The 20852-nt window shown below is 36.9% G+C and overlaps 1 protein-coding gene across 3 annotated transcripts in view; it reads left to right on the top strand.

The window, feature by feature from the left end:
• LOC100774887 (CUB and sushi domain-containing protein 3) overlaps window positions 1–20852 on the top strand; it is a 1055385-nt gene that overhangs the window by 636600 nt on the left and 397933 nt on the right. For all 3 annotated transcript variants that reach the window (XM_027431430.2, XM_027431431.2, XM_027431432.2), the window contains 2 exons: window positions 14245–14427; window positions 19947–20273. In XM_027431430.2, the coding sequence (XP_027287231.1) occupies window positions 14245–14427; window positions 19947–20273 (510 nt within the window). The remainder of the gene's footprint in view (window positions 1–14244; window positions 14428–19946; window positions 20274–20852) is intronic.

The raw sequence follows: 20852 nt of genomic DNA on the forward strand, positions 1-20852 counted from the left end.
TCAGGCTTCTTTTGGCTAGCTCTCCCTTAACTGTTAACTCATTTCTATTAATCTGTGCATCTGCACATGGGCTTGGCTTACCAGTGATGCCCAGACCTCTCACTTCCTCGGCAGCTACACAGCATCTCTCTTTGCAACTCACTCTATATGTTTCTCTTGCCAGAATTCTCCTAGTCTGGTAGCCCCACCTATATTTCCTGCCTGGCTACATCCTGCCTGTGTATTGGCTGAAACAGCTTTATTCATCAACCAATAAGAGAAACACATATTCACAGGATACAGAAGGATATCCTCCATCAAACAGCCTATTAATACTAGTGCTTTTCCTATTATTTTGAAATCATCTATTGAATCAAATAAATGTCTAGTTTTGGAAAGAACAAATCTTTAGTCTAATGTCTTTGTCTTTTAATTGTGTCTCTTTTTTTCAGTAATCTCTAGCCAGAGCTTAGTAACTGCGTCAAGGATCTGCCATGGAGCAAGGGAGAAAGGAACTGTGAACAGGTGAAGGAAGCTTAGAAAACCTGTGAACAATTGTGCCTCAACAGAAAACTCATGCTATTAGCAGGATACTGGACAGTTAAAGAGCTGGGTCAGAAATATTCCAGTGAATGGAAAATTTTAGAGTGCATTGCTTATAATATTCTTAGAGAATTAAGCATTGTCTTATGACATATATTCTGTAATGGTCATTCCATTTTATGACACAGAATTATAAATGCTCAGCCATGTTTTCATTGTAGATATGTACATTATGCATTCTATGAACCAAGAGCATTATATATGCTAGGAAAAATAAGCAACTGAGCTAGAGTCTCCTGCAATGTTATTTTTTATCTTAACACAGGGTTTCCCTATACAGTCAAGTTTTGCTTCAAAATTATGATCATACTGTCACGAGCTCATGAATAGCTGGCTGCAGTATGTCCTATTATCCAGGATCCTCTTTATTTATTTCTATATGTATGTGTGTGAGAATAAGAATATGAAACAGGAATACGAAGTATCAGGTATGGTTTCTATGTCATGGAGTGGACATCAAGTTTAACAAGATATTGGTTGGTTACTCCCCTAACTTTTGTGACTTATGTACCAGCCTAGCAATTAGGCAAATGACCATTTTAGGTCAAAGTGTTTATCATCACTGGGTTGACGTCTACCTTTCTCCTCTGGTACCGTATCATGTATGTTTTAGTAGCATGGACACTATTCAGAAGAGATGAAAGCTCTAGTTAGACACCAGCTGGACTTCTCGTGTTCAATGAGATACATAGGTGTTATCTTCAGCCAATTTTAATAATCTCCTTGTTTGCATTTTCTATGATATCTAAGTTGGATTTCATATTGCTTCTTTTTATATACCAGATTTTATGTTTATTTTTGCCAGAATTCCAATTTTTGTGTGTATTTCCTTCCTTCAGTTTTTCCAATAGTTGACTGCATTTCTTACTTCAACCCGTTTTTCACATGACTCCATGTTATTTTTCTGTATATTGCTTCTCTCCTCTAAGTCCTCAGCATCTTCTCCACCTAACGCCACTCTTACTCAACAGACACTTCTCAGCCTTCGGCCCTAATCTGCCTTTCTGCTCACATCTTCAAAGACCTCAAATTTTCAGATTAATTTTCAGATTTTTCTTCTTTAATGCAATCTCTATTTAGGACATCCTTTCTTTCATAAGGAAACAATTTAATTTTTCACCTACAATAAGCTTTATGGTCATCAACGTCCAATGTAGAAATAATACATGGAGTAAGAAAGAGTTGTCACATATTGTCCCATATTTAAATTGGTTTTACTTTTTGTACATGTACAAATGGTTTGAATTTTTTTAAATTTTATACATGTAAAAGAAATCTATATAACTTCTCCTTATTTGGAATTTCTAGCTTTGTCAACTTTTAGTCATTTATAACATCAATGATTTTTCCTGTATGTGCTGTTTGTTGAGTGAATAAAGCCAAATACTAGATGTTTTATTCTCCAGAGTCTCCAAACAGTGTATTTCAGAGACTGAAGCAAGAAACACAGGGCTTACACTGGTCTATACCATGTCCTCTGTATAGTTGTACTGTACTATAGCTTTCATTGATATTTTTATGGAACTCCTGGATATGAGAACAAGTTAGTTTCTTTTCTTTTCTTTCTTTTTTTTTGAGACAAGTTTTCTCTGTGTAGCCTTGGCTATCCTGGAACTCACTCAGTAGATTAGTTTCCCCTGATCTTGGCCTCTTTTCCTGCGGCTGGTTTTCCTTGTCTAAATTAAGTATGAATTTTTTAAATTGTATTATATTTTATCTGTTATGTTTCCTTATTGGCTCTGAGTGGATACTGACAGGAAGGTTGTTGGGGAGGAACTGAGAGGACCAGAGAGAGGAGAAATTGTAATCAGAATATATTGTATTAGAAAAGAATATATATTCAATAAAAGGGAAAGAGAAAATTTAGTAGTTGTTTCTCAAATTTTCTAGACAGAATATGAGAATTCAAATTAAACCTGTAGTTTCTGTTGTTTGAATCAATTGTTTTTGTAATCAGTGATGTGGTATCAGAGAGGTGAAGATGATGGAGAATTAGTTTTGAGACCTGGGAAGAAAGTTGGTAAAGTATTTGTCTTACAACTAGGAACACCTAAGTTTAACCCCTCAGAATCCACACAAAAAATGTCAGGTAGGCGTGGTACACTGGTAGTTGTAGGGCTTGCTGGGTTGGTAGAAAACAGGAGATGCCAAGGCCACCCAATCTAGCCTCATGGCTAAAGTCTAAACTTACTGTGTGTTGTAGAACATGATCATTGGAGCAGAACAGTGACAATCTTCATCAGATCAGCTGTGCCTGCTTGTAAGAGGACATCATAATTGGGCTGGTTGACTGTTGACATCTCTTACAGGAGGGATGCTGTGGGGAGGGTCTCCCCTAAGATTGCAGCTACTCTCTCAGCTGTCTGTATGCAACTCTGCCTCGTTAGTAGAGTATGTAGGCTGAGGAACAGTAACAAAAGGAGGCTCCATCTACTTAGCTATGGGGAAGCCTTCATCCCTTGAAGACTTTTCTTTGTGGGTGTGGATTCACCTGCGGTTCTGCCAGGATCTGGTCACTCATGCTCTGTAAATAGACCCAAAAAGCTCATTTGTTCCCCATGGTGGGGGAAAAAAAACCAGTAAAAATAAGGTAGATAGCATTCCTGCAGAACACCACCAAAATTGTTCTCTGGCCTCCATATGCACACTTACCACCTGTACAAATACAAACACAAACAAAAAATAAAAGTCATCATTAAATTCCAAACGTGACATGATGAAATCAACTCCAAATGCATATGACTGCATTATTTCTTTGCTCCAAATTCTTCTCCACTGTTAAAACAAGTCAAAATCATTCTTAAAAGGTCCGAGGCCTAGATTTTCCAACTTCATTATGACCTAAATATGCCTAGATGGTGGGACTTCAGTTTAAGAATTGACTACATCAAATTGTGCTGGGGCCAGCTTGTAGAGGCACTGTCATTATCAAGGATAAATGTGTGAGGACTCCACCCATTGTGTGCCTTGCCACTCGTGGGCAGATAGTCCTGTGTTGTATAAGAAAGCTGTCTGAAGTGTTGCAGGGGTTTCAATAAACAGGTTTCTCTGATGATTGACTGTAACCTATAAAGGAAAATAAATCCTGTTCTTTCTGGGTTCATGTGGTCAGAGTGCCCCTTCACATCAAACTAGAAGAAAACATTATTACTATCTCCTTGAGCAAAGACTTAGTCTGTCTAGTATCTGAGCACACCTGGAACTCACTGTTTATTTAACTGCCAAGACTGTGGAGGTAGTCCTGGAACTTAATTCCATACATTTAAAGCTGGTACTCTTAAAACAAGTTGAAATTTAAAGCCAAGGACATGTCCTCTTCATTGGCTGCACTCCGGCTTTTCTCTGTGTGGTCTTTTATAATCATAAGTAATAGTTGGTGATTTTTTTTCTTACCTGCTTTATAGTTATACAAAGCTATGCCCTCAAATAATTATACCTTTTTTACCATCTGGTAGATACAGTAAGAGCAATAGTGTTTTGAAGTTTTTGATGGCAGCTGTTGGCCTGCTAGCGGGAACCATTCTTTGGAAAGAAAAATCCATTTACTTTGATTGCTATTATAGTTCAGAAAATATTGATCCACTCTTGCTTGCAAACTCTTTTAAACAGGTAGCTACAGAGATTTAGACAAAAATCCATATTTCACTTTGTTCTCTCACTCAAGGTACTTCAAAAGAAAATGTTTAAAAAATGGATGGGTTAAGTGAGGTTGCCGGTGAACAATGCTATTTGGTGACTTCTTATAAAAGGAGTGCTCCCTGATGCTTTGATGTGACTGGCTGTCATTGGGCTGTAAGCTCCTAAGAAAGCAGGGTTATGGCTCTTTAATTGACTCTGTATGGTGTTGATTCCAATCCACGTGAGGCTTGTGTGATGGGTGATACGTGCAATTGATTTGGAGCATACTCCTGGGATGCTTCTGCAGGAGTTACTGTCTGTTCAGCATAGTCAAAGTCCCTACAGTGTGTACCTGAGTCACCTGTATCTTCTCATGCATACCTACTTGATCATACGTGTGCGATGCCTTCAGAATGAAACTTACAACGTCATCTCTTTTATAAAAGTGTCCCTCTTATCTAAAATGTCACAGACTACAACCACATAACTTGTTAGCACACAGTCGTGAAATGTTAGTTCTTTGTAATTGGTACTAGTTTTTGTTTTCTTACTCCCTGAGGATTTGATGAATGAATGTACACGTTCACTTGTTTTGTATGTGTACATATGCTTGTACACAACATGAAGGAAAAGATATGCATCGGTTCTCCTTGGCTCTGTTGTTATGAGCATGTTCTGTAGGTGCTGGATCCAAACTCTGGTACACATGAGGATGCAGGAAGCCTTCTTTTCTGCTGAGTCATCCCATGTGATGCTACAGGAAGCCTTCTTTTCTGCTGAGTCATCACATGTGATGATACAGGAAGCACTCTTTTCTGCTGAGTCATCACATGTGATGATACAGGAAGCACTCTTTTCTGCTGAGTCCTCACACGTGATGATGTTCTAAGCACTACTTTCTGCTGACTCATTTCTTCAGCCTCTGTTTCCCACTCCTACACAGAACTCTTCCCCCTTCATACTATGTCTCTAATATATCTCATTTTAAAAATACTTTGCTTGCCTTACTTTTAAATGGCTCGCTGAGTATCTCTTTCTGGTTTGTTCAGCTTTGAACACTTAGACACTCCCAAAATTGGAACACTGTAAAATTTCAAGAAGTTGATTGGAATCTATGCATAAAACTGGTAATTTGATGGATGAATGAATGAATGAATGAATGAATGAATGAACAAATGGGAAGACTCTATTTGAAAAATTAATAGCAAAATAACCTACAGTGAGCTGAATGACTGTGTCTGCTGATGTGAGATTGGCATAATTAAGCTACCCTTGAATATATCTCTGGATTTTCTGGCCCCATGCTGGGAAGCACCACTAACCAAACTGAAGATAATGCTTCAGTGTTCTCTTGAAGGGCTTTGAAAACACAAACAATGGGCCCTGTGCTAAGGGTACCACCTAATGGCATGTTACAGGAGAGGATTCATTGCTGGATATATTGGCATCTTGTTCTTCCAGTCAACTTGAGGTGGTAGCCATAACTTAAGGTGTGGCTTCAGTGTGTATGGACATGACGCTTTATTAGAAAGAGGAAGGGCTGGCTGGCTCACTCTCTTGAGTTGTGGGAGCATCCTGAAGGGCAAGGGCTCATCTCCAGGAGCAGACGACCTTGGAAGTTATTTAACATCATTGTGTGAGTGCTCCCCAAATAAGTACCTTTAATTCTTTACCTGGGTATTCATTGACTTCCTTTGACCCACCTTCAGGTGAATTCATAAATCACATCTTAACACTTTCAACTGTAGTATACCCCTTGATTCAAAATACATAGAACTTGCACTCGACATATAAAGTCTCATTACTTTTTAAGTATTTATATTTTTTTTCCAAAAGAGATAGGCCATTCTTTTTTTCTTAAAACTGCCTCTAAGTAACTTTCAAAATGTATCCTTCATATTTTTTTTGTTAATTGTTAGCTGCACTTATAAAATGTGTTTTTAAAGCATTATAAGTATTCACAAGAAATGGAAATATGAAACCACCAAGGCAAAAGACTTAAACACCTGGGAAGGAATATCAGCACTAAGAGACATGAGCTAGGACCAACATATTATGGAGGCACATTGACAGGTTAGGAAAACTAGTGGAAGATAAAGTTTAGGTGAGTGACTTTCCTGTAGCTTTGCTTCAACTCAATTCCCAATCTTGACAGTTGGCTTACTCTTGTCTCGCTGGGAACATTATTCAAACAAAACAACTTTATGACTTGTATTTATGGGGAAATATACTAAGACCTTCTGCACTCCCTTGTTTTCTCTTTATTTCAAAATAATCGGCTCATCAAAGTGGCATGTTCTGAGATATTAAATGATACTAAGCTTTATCTGTGGCAATACCCTCAAGCACAATTCCTTTCACATGGTGCATAGTAAATATGGAAGTGAATTAAACCTGATAACTGTAAATTTTAAATCCTCTCTACTGAAGCACATATTCAGTATGCTTTTGTTTTTTTCTTTTCCTAAAATTCATTACCAACCTATTCCACTAAATGGTTTTGTACATGGAATATGTGAAATGAATTTATAAGGTTGGTAAATTAAGGTTAGAGCATAATGTCTTAATATTTTCATCATGATTGTAAAACATTTTGTGATTGTATTATTACACACACACACACACACACACACACACACACACACACACACACACCTCCCTAGTTTTTCCCAGGCAGTTATGGATTTCCTTCCCATTATCTCTTTAAATGTTGACTGTGGTCTCATTTGTCTGAGATGCTGGAAAGGAGACCCAGTTTAACTTACAAGTTCTTTTCGAGATGCATGGTTCTCTATTTCTTAAGTTTTGCAAGCGGGTTGCTGAGGTAATGAGATTCCCAGGAGACTTTTTAACGTTAAGAATCAGCAAAACTGCAACTTTTACAGATCACTTTCTTTTAACCCGCATGGCTTCTCTGTGAAACATTTGAATTACCATGTCAACTGTTGTCACATTTGAGTTGCATCAATGTCTGGTTCTATGTCACATTAAGGGTAGATGTTACTCTTTGGTAGGAAACCTGATGGAATTTAAAATTAAGGTATATTACTTTAGGCACCAAGGATCAAAGGTAACTTGGTGACTAAAATCAAAAAATGCGTTGAAAGAGCCATTTCCACAAATTTTAGCCTCTTCCATTTAAACCAATATTTCTGTTATTGTTCCCAATGTACTGCATTCAGAGTGCTCTGTTTATATTTTCTGTGACCTCTCCTCCTCATTTATTTTAGCATCTCTCTCCATCAATCTCATTCAGCTCATTTCTCTGCCTTGAAAATGTGGAAGAAAAGGAAGAGAAACGGGTGCTTCTCTGTACTTATTGGCTCTGTTTATGGGGACTGGATACCTGCTTTGTCCCTTTCCAATTTAGTTGGAAATAACTCCTAGTGGGGGCACCATTTGCTAATGAAATCCCAGTCTTGTTTTACACTCTGAGGGATGAGATTGTTATGAACTGATAAGTTCTAGGTGCCTTGGGAGAGTAGCTAAATTCTTCTCATGTTGAATTGATTTTTCTCTGGTAGATTATATTTAGAAGTAAGACATATCCTGATACTCTGAATGAAATAAGTGCTGTGTTGATCTGAAGTGTGGTGGCTTTGTAAACTATACATGCTTGGGAGAGGGTATCTCAATTGAAAAATTGCTGCCATCACATGGTTCTCTGGGTATGTCTATGGGCCTTTTCCTTGTTTGTCATGTTGACACAAACTGGAGTCACTTGGGAATAAGGAACTTCATTGGAAGGATTTGCTCCATCAGATTGGCACATGGGCATGTCTGTGGGACATTTTCTTAAGTGGAGAATGATGTAGAGATGCACAGCCCACTGTCACTGGTACTTCTTCCCCTGGGCAGCTGGCCCTGGGTTGTAAAAGGAAGTGTGCTGAACTAGCCCAATCAGCAAGCATCATTCCTCTCTGGTTCTTCACTTCCTGTCTCCATGTTCCTTTTGTGAACTCCAGCCTCGAGTTCTCTTGATGATGGGCTGTATTCTTCAAAATAAACTTTTTAAAATTGCCATATTCCTTTTGTTCGTGGTGTGTATTACAGTAGCATAAAGCAAATTTGATAGCACTTCCCCCAATGATGTGCTGTGATCTAAGGGTTGTAAGAAGAAATAAACCCTAGCATCCTCAAGTTTGTTTAGTCATTGTTTCATCACAGCAAATGAAGAAGAAATAATATATTAGTTAAACATGTCCAGAGCTTAAGGAAACTCACAAAGTGTTGTACTTATCCCATCTGATGGCCAGAGGCTTCTATAATGGAACCTAAATGTCCCTATGGATCAAAAGTACCACTCTCTTTTACCTCCATCCCCAAGTCAGCCAAGATGAGAAACTCTATATCTCTGGCCACAGAAAGCTAAGTAGCACGATATGCTTGCTGTGATGTCCCCTTGTGAGTATAAATCATAGGGTAAAAGATCAATTATCCAAAGTGTCTAGCACACTCATATTCTTCAACCACAAAACTACTAAAAGGCTTACATTATTCAAAAGACATAAATGGAATATGATCATTATATGATTTATGTATAGATCATGTATAGCTTTGTAAATGATGACATTTCATTAGTGCTAATTAAGAATAACCTCAATTTTTTTATATGCCAACCCTTCATTTATACATGATCAGATATTTATTACATGTTATTTTGTAAGTGGATATGCAATGTCTAATAACTTAATTTTTGAGCTATACCTCTAGGTAATTGAAATGTAAAGGAGAAAATATGTTATGCATTTCATGAAAAGAGTCAGCTAGATAAAAATTTTAAGTGTACATATATCTATCTATACATATTTATGCACACTATATATTGTATATATATAATACAATATATAGTATTATACAATCTAATAGAAGTAACATTTGCTTTTAAAATATGGACTATCCATGACTTTAATCCCAGTACTCAAGAGGCAGAGGCAGTGGATCTCTGTGAGTTCAAGGCCAGCCTGGTCTACAGAGTGAGTGCCAGGATAGGCTCCAAAGCTAGACAGAGAAACCCTGTCTCAAAACAAAACCCCCCAAAATAAAATATGGACTGTCTTTATACAGGAGGTATAGTTAGGCCTTTCAAATGAATACAGAGTTCCCAAGGTTTTCGATGTGGGGTGCTGTAGTTTGGATGTGGTTTTTTTTCCATCCCTCAGGGAGTTAATATACAAGAATCTTGATTCCCGATATAGTAATATAAGAAGTAATGGAATATTTACAAATGGGGCTTAGTGGGAGTTGTCTATGTCTTTGTAGCTTATCATCAGTAGGCTTATTGATAGTTCCCATGGAATGTTAGGTTAGTTCAAAAGACATTTCCAGATGAAGAATCATCTCCGTTTTCTCCATTAAACCATCGCCATACAAGGGTCTAAGATTAGTGACCCTTTCCATGTCTTTATCACTGTCCCCCTATATCACAAGCATTTCTTTGCTCATTTTCTCATCAACCTTTTCCATCATAGTATGTTATATATTTATTGCTTCATGCCTATAAATCTTCAGTGGGATGGTACTTCCATAGAGGAAGAATCATTGTTCAGTAATGTATCCTTAATCTTTGAATACTACTTGTCACAATATTCCAAAGAGCAATGGAATAATTTTTAAAATATGTGAAGGAAATGTTCGCTGACATTAATGAAATGCATTCATTTTTGAATATTGATATATTTATTCTAGAAGTTATCAATATAACTATACAAAAATAACTGATAATAAGCTTTACTGCAGTAAAATAAAAAGTGAATTGACTGTATCTCATTGATTCATCCAATGTTCACAAACATACATACACTGAATGAAGTAAGTTATTAGAAATCAATACAACTAGGTCACCAAAGGTTACTTGCTATTGTCATTGTTTGTTTGTTACTGTCTAAAACATAATGGTATGACACTGTTGTGGAAGATATCACATAGTTGGCATCTTAAAACAGGGTAAATTCAAGCTTGTACAGATCCGGGAGTTTCATCCACACTAACTAGCTTTAATACTTCTGGAAATTGCTATGCAAGCTACCTAGGGATAAAAATAAGCATCAGTGAGTCCTACCTAAGATCCCCTGAAGCTTTGATAGTACATTACTCTCATGGAGATGACCAACGTCTTTTTGATTGGAATTAAGTGCCACTGCTCAAAATGACAAGCATAATTGATGCTATTGTTGGGTGAATACTTCATGGCTAGAGAGACCATAGGCCCTGGGGAGAGACAATGACTCTTAATATTCCTAATAGACAGAGTATTATTCTGTTTCCTAATGACAAATTGTGATACCCATATCAATTTCATCTCCCACCCCTCATCTGACATCTTTGTAGTAGATTGTGGTTAACACAGTAACCAGCCAAGGTATGGAGAATAAAAGGCTGCAAAATGCTTGTCCCGAATGGGAACATATATAAAAGATCGTCCTTCCCAAGAATCAAGGATTGTTGCCGAAGGAAAAAAGGGAACATGGAAACCAAAGGTAGTGGACTACTACAAGGAAATGCTATCTTCTGGATATAGCAGGCCACCTGCATGTATGAATGTTCAGTGGTGTGGAAAGCAGGAAACCCACACATTTCCAAGTCAGAACCAATGCTAGAAGAGGTTTGGGCAACGAATCCCATATACAGGTGTTGACTCATTAGGAACCCTTAGTTAGTGGGAGATGGGAAGAAAGTTGTCTCTAAGAATGTAGTCCCTGGTAAGTCAACCACTCTCAAGTAGAAAAGCACACATACAAGAATATTTGGGCAGCACAAATTGGTCTTACGGAATTCAAAAAACTTGGTGTGGGGACTAGGGCCACCATATGGAAAAATTATTGGATGGGATGAATATAATCAAAACATTACATGATACTCTCAAAGAGTGAAAAAAATAACACCAGCACCATGAATAAGAAAAAATACCAACTGAAAGAAATTAAAGACTAAAAGTATATGTAAAAGATGATCAAAATGGAAAAAAAGAGTATTTTGAAATGCATTTTTGTATTCAAAGTAGCATGCAGGAGAAAACTTTGACTTTTAAGAAACTACAGAAGCAGGCAGGGTTGGTGGCACACACCTTTAATCCCAGCACTTTGGAAGGCAGAGGCAGGAGGCCCTCTGTTGGCTCAAGGCCAACAAAGTGAATTCCTGGACAACCAGAGCTGTTAAAACAGAGAAACCATGTCTTGAAAAATCAAAAAACCAAACCAAAGAAACTCCAAAAGCTAAAAATGTGAGTAAGTGGGTAGTAAGACTCTCCAGTATTATCTCAAGAAAGTAGAAACAGAAATGGTCTGAAAGAAACAATGATGAAATTACAAATAAAGGATGTCTATGCTACACAAAAACAGAGTTAATCAAAAAATGCCAAAGCTGTTAAAGCGAATTCTTTGAGTAGGCTAATATAATTGTAAACTTTTCTAAGTGTGTGGAAAGAAAACTAGTCTACTAACGACAAATAAATAATATGAAGATTTAGAAAAATTTTGTAATGGTTTTTGGTTTGTGGATGATGTTACATACAGCTCATGCTGGCCTCAAAGTTACCGTGTGGCACATAAAACCCAAACTAATCTCCTTTGCCCTCTTCCCCCCAAGTGCTGAGATGACAGGTGTGTACTGCCAAATTCAGAAAGAAACATAAAGATTTTGACAGATATTTATATAGGAATAGGTAAAACCCCTTAGCAGTTCTGTTATCCCATTAACCTGGTGGCATCGTTTCTCTGACATAGGTAAGTTGCTATTATTTTTTCCTAAAACTAAAATAAAATCAGTTCTACATAAAACCAATCCCACATGATTCAATTTAACTGATATCTCAAAGCTGCATCATACTCACACAATGGTTTTGAAAAGTTGTAAAATTTGATCTATTTCCTCCTGCTGCAAAAAGGGGGGGGGGGCGTTGCAAAATCACCAAGATCTTTCTTTTATATTAAAAATGGATACAAACAGGAAGCATAATAATGCACGGTGATGACATTTACATGTAGGTTAAAGAGCAAGTAAAATCTCCTGTGGATTGTAGTGTTTTAGAGCAAGAATACGCATTTGTAGTTTGTGCTAAGGACTTAAGGTTTTCAAGAACAACTCTAGAACAGTTTGGTTAAAAATGAAGGTTTGAATTGTACAGCATAATGAAACTCAAAGTATAATGTGACATTTAAAGAAAATAAGACAGTTCTGTGGGAAATATTTTTATAGATTCATAGACTCAAATATATATATATATATATATATATATATATATATTCGTAGTCCTACATATTTTATATGTAGTGTAAAATCATGGAAGAAAAACACAGGGGAAATGCACAACAGACTAGTAGATTCCAGAATAATGAGTAATTATTGGATTGTGAATTGATTGCAGAAGAAGCTATACATTTTCTTAAGTTTTAAAAAAATTAAATTTTCTTCAGACTCTTTTTTTAGAAGAAAGTGTTTTATCTTATATATATTAGTGTTTCGGTGTGTGTGTGTGTGTGTGTGTGTGTGTGTGTGTGTGTGTGTGTGTGTGTGTGTACAACATGTGTTCTGGTGCCTGTAGAGGCTTAGAGGAAGTCATCGGATTCTCTCTGACTGTAGTCACAGGTGGGTTGAGCCTTGGGAATGACAGCCTGGGGCAATATACTATTTATGATCTAGTAAAGCTTGCCTTGATATCAGAATGCAAAGCTAGCCATAGCCATAGAAGCCAGGCAGTGGTGGCACACACCTTTAATCCCAAGACTCAAGAGGCAGAGGCAGATGGATCTCTGTGAGTTCAAGGCTACCCTGGCCTATATGAAAGTGAATCAGTCTAAAAGAGAAACAGAGCTCATTCCTTTAATCCCAGCACTAGGGATGTTGGAAACAGGACTGATAGGGCTGGGCAGAGAGAGGAATAAAAGGCAGGATGCAACAGGAACTCAGAGGATTGCAGTCTGAGAATTGGTGGAGGCAGGATCTCTCCATTTCACTATGAAGATTTCATAGAGGTTAAATTTCTCATGACTTGGCTACTTTGCTTCTCAACTTCAGGCAAGGGTTTTTAGATCAAAACAAAACATCACCACAAAAGCCTGTCTATTACAAATATAGCAAATTATTTTAAGAAGATTATCATTGTTTTTAATAGAAAATGTTTTTGTAATTACCTTTGTTAACCCTGAATTAATATCATTATGTATGTGTTGAAATATCACAGAGAAAACCCTTGATGTTCATATATTTATTTTATGTAATATATATGTATCTGTGTGTGTATATATACAGGTATATGTTTTATGTTATAATTTTATTAAACATTAGAATTAATAATCAAAATTAATTTTTGTTATGCTTAATGACAACTGCTAGAGACCTCAACCACCATGGAAAATTGCTGTTAACAGTAATCCCTTCACAATTGCAATTTGGGGTGTCTCTGAATATGATTCTAAAACTTATACTTTAATGCTGTTCTTGAAATAGTTTTTCTTTTCAACCTCCTTTAAATTATTCAGTAAGCACTGGTTCAAGAAATATATCTGGGCAAACTACAAAGCAAATTGGATCTTTCTCTTAAGTAGATTACTTTTGTAGTTATTGCAGTTACGTCAACTAAAAATTCCCAAAAGATCACTCTTGAGGATAGGTTTTCCATTGATTACAGAAGAACATAAAGGTAGACAATTCATCTTTATTCTCCAATCAGGATTTATGGCATAATATACAAATGATAAGAAAAATGAGGAGATTTGTGAGAAATACATGTAGGTGTATACACACAGAACATCTAAATGTTATTGTTATCTTCTGTTAAAGTTCGTATCCTCTGCCACCTTAAATAATTAGTTATAATAACTTCAGATGTCACCTGAGGAAATGAAAACAATGCAGCATTTGGTCCCCCAAAATACCATCAAGTCACTGCAGTGTCAGAACAGAAATAAAATTAAGATTGACAAACAGACCCATCCTTCTGCTCTGAAGTGTCATTACATTGAAAATGGATGTTGAACACATGTCTAATATGGCTATCATGGATCTATATTGCCTGCATCTTAAATTACCTCTTGTGTTTTACAGAAATTGAGAAAGAAAGTTGCGGCGATCCTGGCACACCTTTATATGGAATTAGAGAAGGCGATGGTTTTTCTAATCGTGATGTTTTAAGGTTTGAATGCCAGTTTGGGTTTGAATTAATTGGAGAGAAATCCATTGTTTGTCAAGAGAATAACCAATGGTCTGCAAATATACCCATCTGTATCTGTGAGTACCAAATGCTTTGCCTCTACATGGCATATGTTACCCTATCCTTGCATATAATTGCTTTTGTAATTAATTGCAAAGAACTGGAACCAAGTAATTATTTTTGAATGAGTAGCACTTTGTGATACTATCTTTAACATGTGTGCTCATGCCAAATTATAAATTTCATTACAGATTTAAACAAAGCTAACCTAGTTCACTTGGTAATTGCAAATATATATATTACATGTGTTCTTCTAACAAGTTGGTGGCATTTTATACTTTATACAAGGCACACTTCTTATGGAAATTAAACAGCATTGCTAATTCTAATAAGCCCATTTGCTTTCACACGATAATACATGCATATTTGTAATCAAAACTACTTAAAATATTTAAGGCCTCTCTTCTATTTATAATACCTTAATTTATTATATCGTGGAGGAGTTCACAGTAAGGCATAGAGTTCCCAGTGTAAAATCCATTAGTGTTTATTTTATATAAAATGCTAGGATTACAAATAAATATTTTTCAAGATACACTAAATTTTCAGCATAATTAAAACAAACTTTACATGGGTATTATCTATTGATACCCTTTTATGCTCAAGTAGTCACCGTTATAAGAAAGCACTATTTTTTTTTTAATTTTTGTTTGGTTTTCGAGCATAAACATTTCTTTCAGAGTAGAAATACACAGATCTGCTGGTGAGGAACTCTTTTAGTGGAGGGACAGCTCTCATCAATAATAAAGGTCACCTGGGCCGGACATTGGTGGCACACGCCTTTTAATCCAGCACTCAGGAGGCAGAGGCAGGTGGATCTCTGTGAGTTCGAGGCCAGCCTGGTCTACAGAGCGAGTGCCAGGATAGGCTCCAAAGCTACACAGAGAAACTCTGTCTCGAAAAAAAAAAAAAAAAAAAAAAAAAAAAAAAAAAAAAAAAAAAAAAAAGCAGGTCACCTGGGCAGTCTTTGGAGAAAGAAGAAAGTACAGAGTTGAATTAAATCTGTTCATGCCATATAAAGCTTGGAAGTACATAAAATATTTTAATTGATGATCATTTACTCCTAACAGTTTTCCCGAAAGATAACAGGATTTCCATTAAGAAACCAATGTTATGTGATAAATCATACCACCAATCAAAGAAAAATATGGTACAAGATGTAGTAGATTCCATGGCTGTGTTAGACAAGTGTTCTACTTTTGAGCCATAACGCACCCCAAAATTAAAAGTAATTGAAAACATTTTATCAGATGCTAGAATACTTCATTAAAATGATGTGACTATCATTCCCTTAAAGCAATTTGAAAAATTCTTGAAAAAGTCAGTACTTTTTTTGGTTTGAAATGAGGTCTCAAATGAAGCCCTTTTGACTGGCCTGATGATTATTATATAGCTCGGGGTAGCTTCTCCTTTTGCAGCAGTGCTCCTGAGTGCTGGGATTATAGGTATGCACTAACATTTGGTACCTTTAACTATTTTCAACTAAGCCCAATATTCCATTTAGTGATAAAAAAAATGTTGCATCTAATGTTTCAAACAGGCATTAGGTCATTTCAAATGCATGGCCTAACCTAATTATATGCAGATGGATAAATCACAAATACATAGCTATAATTCTTCCATAAAATCAGATAAACAGTAAAAAGGTAATCTCAAAATGTAAAAGAGGAAACTATGGAAAAATTTCAGACTGTAAATACATTATATTGATTTATGAATCATGCACAGTTCCCTTGTAATTTTAATTAACTGATTCAAAGCAGTTTCTCTTAGAACATTTCAGTGGACCAGAAAATGTTCCCTAAAAATTGCATTACACCTATAAAATCGTGGATACAATGTACACTGTAAAAATCTGCCCACCTCACTGAATTTCCATGTGGTTTGTGAGCTTGGGCATTTCTTGATTTATGTATGCATCATTTATTTCAGGAGGCGGCAACTTGAATTTATCTAAATTTGTGAATGAAGCCTTATAGTAAAAGAAAACATTCCCTTTATTTTTTACTAATTTAGCTGTCGTTTTGTTATCATGATTATAGAATTAAAAGTCCCAGGAGACAGGGGAGTATAAGAGAAGTGAGGGCAGTGGTCTCTATGTGCTTCAGATATGGAAGTGGCAAGAAAATGGAACAAATTAACTTTTCAGGAGACAGGGATTGCAAGAATGGCTGAGCTGGAAAAGATGGGGAGTGCTGATGGGGAATGTACTGTATGTTTATCTTATTGATTGTTAAATAAAATACTGTGTGGCCAATGAGGCAGCAAGTAGACAGGACTAGGAGTCAAAGAGGATTCTGGGAAATGTAGTAGATAAGTGCTGATCCAGGCAGGAAGTGACATAGCAAGGAGACTCATATTTAAGCGAAGGAGAAACAGGAAGCACCCTCTTTTTTCCCCTCTGCTCCTGCTCCAGCTGCACGATGTGATTCACCAGCCAGGAGGGATGCCAACAAGGTGTCCGATAAGATAAGTCTTACAAAATATATAGATGTATGATAATTGAGACTGAGCTAACAGATGAGGAATCCTAGTCATTGAACAAGCAGCATTAAACCTAACCCAAGTTTCTGTGTATTCATTTGGGCCTAACTCGGGCAGGCGGCTGGCGTAAAGTTCACACGTGGCGGTGGGGCTCAGGCAGCTTTTGGCGGAAAGATTTATCATAACAGAGTGCTATGAAGTACTGTCCTCTGGACAGGGCTTGCCTGCAGCACTCAGAAGCATTGGTTACAAACAAAACTTGTCCAGCATCAACTCAGCCCAAATCCCAGCATGAACAATCCAGAATATCACAAGGTTCCACTCCTGCTGGAGGAACTGTAAACAGCTGATGGCTGTTGGGGCAGGGGGGGAGGGCTTGTCCTTTAGTTGGGGTTAGCCACTGGATGCTCACACTCCATCTGATGGCCTCACACCTTTATAGGTATGGGAAACACTCACTGGACTCAGTGAGTTGTGCAAGAGAGGCAGAGAAAGAGTGAGGGGAAGAAAAGAAAAAGGGAGCATGGAATTTGAAGATGGATGGGTTGGAGGTAGATCCCTGGGAATTGAGAGGGGCAAGGGGAGGGTTGATACTATCATATTACATCATATGTATGTATGTATGTATGTATGTATGTATGTATGTATATATACATTTATATACATATATATATGAAATTTTTGAAGAATAACAAAGTGGTAAGTGTCCAAGACAATGACGTACAAGATCAGTCTCTACACTTGGAAGGGAATTGGAGAAAGCTGTAAGTTTGAGGCTATAACATACAACATATTAAATATGCCAAATATGTTTTCACAATATGATTCCAAAGCATGGAGAGAAGAAAAGCAAAACCAGTCAAATAGGAAATAAAAACCAACAAAAGTACTTTTAAAGAGATGATGAAATTAAATACATTGTAAGGTCTTTCCATATATAATCATATATAGGTAACCAAAATATAGTAAGTTCAAATAAATTCTTAATGTTAAACTTTAAAAAAAAAAGTTGGGAAATGAGCTTATGCAGGTTGTCTTAGCTACTATTCTAGTGCTGTGAACAGATACCCTGACTAAGGCAACTCTTGTAAAAGAAAGCTTTTAATTGGGGGCTCACTTACTATTTTAGTGGTTTAGTCCCTGATTCTTATGGCAGGATGCAGACAGGCATCGAGCTGGGCAGTAGCTGAGAGCTCTACATACTGATCTGTAGGTGTCAGGCAGACAGAGATACTGGGTCAGGCATGGGCTTTTGAAACCTCAAAACTCACGCCTACTGACACACCTCCTCCAGCAAGCCACACCGAGCCCAACAAGGCTACATTTCCCAATACTTTCCAAATAGTTTCTCTGACTGGGGACCAAACATTCAAAGATATGTGCATATGAGAAGAACTCTCATTCAAAGCAGCACATAGGTGTTGTGACTTAAGTCTATGTAACATAAATAATCAGAATTCATGTATAGATGCTTGAAATCAAGTGGATAAGCAAATAATTATAACCTTCACCCTCACTATAAGATGAAGAAAAGCAATAATTGTGTCATTTTTCTTGAGAAACTAAAGACAGCAAATTGTCACAGTATTTTCTGCTTGCAGGGATCTCTGTCCTTTAATACAGCTTTTTATATTTCACTATGAATTGATACAGTGAGAAATTACATCAACTATTTTGAAGTGTCAAGTTCATTCTTTATGAACCTATCAAAAATATTCCCAGTCAATAATCAAAGGACAGTAATTACTACATTATATTTTAAAATACAATTCTAAATGTTAATTTATAATTTTATATAGGCATAAAGGAATGGTGTTGTGGGTTTGAATGATTATAGTTATGCATAGTTGATTTAAATTTTCATTTATTACTTATCATGAACAAGTTGCAGTGGTGTACAACTCTAACTTAAGCATTTGGACTTAAGCTGAAAGGCAAATAAATCTAGGCCACCTTGATCTACATACTGAAAAACTGTCTCCAAACCATACACACAACACACTATATGAAAATACATGAATATGTAGCATATTTCTCATACTTTATATGTGCAAATAATATGTGTGTGTGTCTGCATGTGTGTATATGTGACAAATAGAATTTGGTGCATGTTCTATGAACAGAAAGAAATGATATCAGTATTTTAACATTGACTTTCTTATTGGAATTTTGTTTTTCTCTTCCCTATCATTCCTCCGCTTTCCAAATTTCAATACGATGTTTTCTACTTTTGAAAGGAAACAGGGCTATGTGTTTTGTAGAATAGCTGTTATTATTATTTGTCCTTCTAGTCTTTACCACCAGTGACAGCTGTTGGCTATTATTAATATTAACCAGCCTCCTTATTTCTGTCATAAAACATCAGCACCCCAAGGGCATGGCCGGGACAAAATCCATTTCCATGCCCTTATTGATTTTCTGTAAGCTTTAGAAACCTAACTGCGGTTATTCACAAAATATTTCTTTCTTCAATCATTGTATTCCTTAGTGTTTTGATGGGTACTTATGTAAATTTCTCATACATGCAGAAATAAAAACTGTAGATTATTCTGACACAGACAGGATCAGGGGAAAAGTGAAGTATTGCTGAGCTAGGTGTAGTGGTTTCTGTCTTAAAATGCTAAAGTAGCAACAATTTTGTCCAGCCTGGGACAAAATTACCCAGTTCTAGCTAACTCAGGCTCTAGAATGAGAACTGTCTGAAAGCACAAAAACAAACAAAATATCATGGGGCTTTGATTTAAATTACGAATTCATACAGAGACAAGCACGCAGCCTGACGTTCATGTGACGTAGTAGCTGTTTTTGCTCATAGGTAAAATGAAGTCTGTGACCCTTGCCCAAAACCCTGAGATCACTATTCAGTAAGGGAAAAAGCAAAAATTTCAAAGCGAAAATTGTAGCTTTTCCTTCATCTTTTATAAGATTATTTGTTGTGTTCTCAATTGCTTATTGACCATTGTGATTGTAGACTACCATAAAAATATGTCCAAATATTGCTTTTTAATATTTAGTTTGTAAACTTCTCTTTTTATTTCTTTACTTTTACCAGTTCCTTGCCTCTCTAACTTCACTGCACCGATGGGAACAGTCCTTTCCCCTGACTATCCGGAAGGTTACGGAAATAACTTAAATTGCATCTGGACGATAATCTCCGATCCAGGGAGCCGGATCCATCTTTCCTTCAACGACTTTGACTTGGAATCCCAGTTTGACTTCCTTGCTGTTAAAGATGGTGACTCTCCAGACTCCCCTATTCTGGGAACCTTCACTGGGGCCGAGGTGCCTTCTCACCTCACCAGTAACAGCCACATCCTGCGACTGGAGTTTCAAGCTGACCATTCTATGTCAGGACGTGGCTTCAACATCACCTACAACAGTAAGGGTTCAGTTGTGTGTCTGCTTATTTATCTCGGTAGCGTTATTTGCAGAGGCCAGAAAAGGGATCACACAAACCAGCCCTCTTGGTTCAATGACAAAGGGTATTTGAGGATGCTATCCACCTATTGTTGCCCACGATCGCTTTGTATTTCTCAATAAGCAACTACATTTTCTATCAATGTGCCCCTTGTCTTTGAGAGGCTTCATTTTAAGTAAATAATTTCAATGTGTTTACTGTGTCAACTGGTACATTAGGTGGTTCTCTTAAAATTTGCCATCAATTTAAACCAGATTTCATGACTACATATTGGTCAGGTTTTTAAAGAGGAAAATGTTTCTCTAGCTATTCAGGAGCTCATAGGGGAGCTCACAGAAAACAATTGATGATAGTACACAATTGTCGCTCCAAAGAACCACTCTTCTTGCTGTGGGAGTACTGGAGACAAAGGATCTCTGATTCTGCACAATGATACCCCTCCCCGCCCCCCAGCATACCATGGAGAAAAATAGTTGAGTTTCAAAGTGTCAGCCATAAAACCAGACAGGATAACCTCAAGTCTTGTCTTTGCCTACTGCA

Source organism: Cricetulus griseus, chromosome 10, assembly GCF_003668045.3.
Source record: "Cricetulus griseus strain 17A/GY chromosome 10, alternate assembly CriGri-PICRH-1.0, whole genome shotgun sequence".
In the NCBI taxonomy this organism is placed as follows: Eukaryota; Metazoa; Chordata; class Mammalia; order Rodentia; family Cricetidae; genus Cricetulus; species Cricetulus griseus.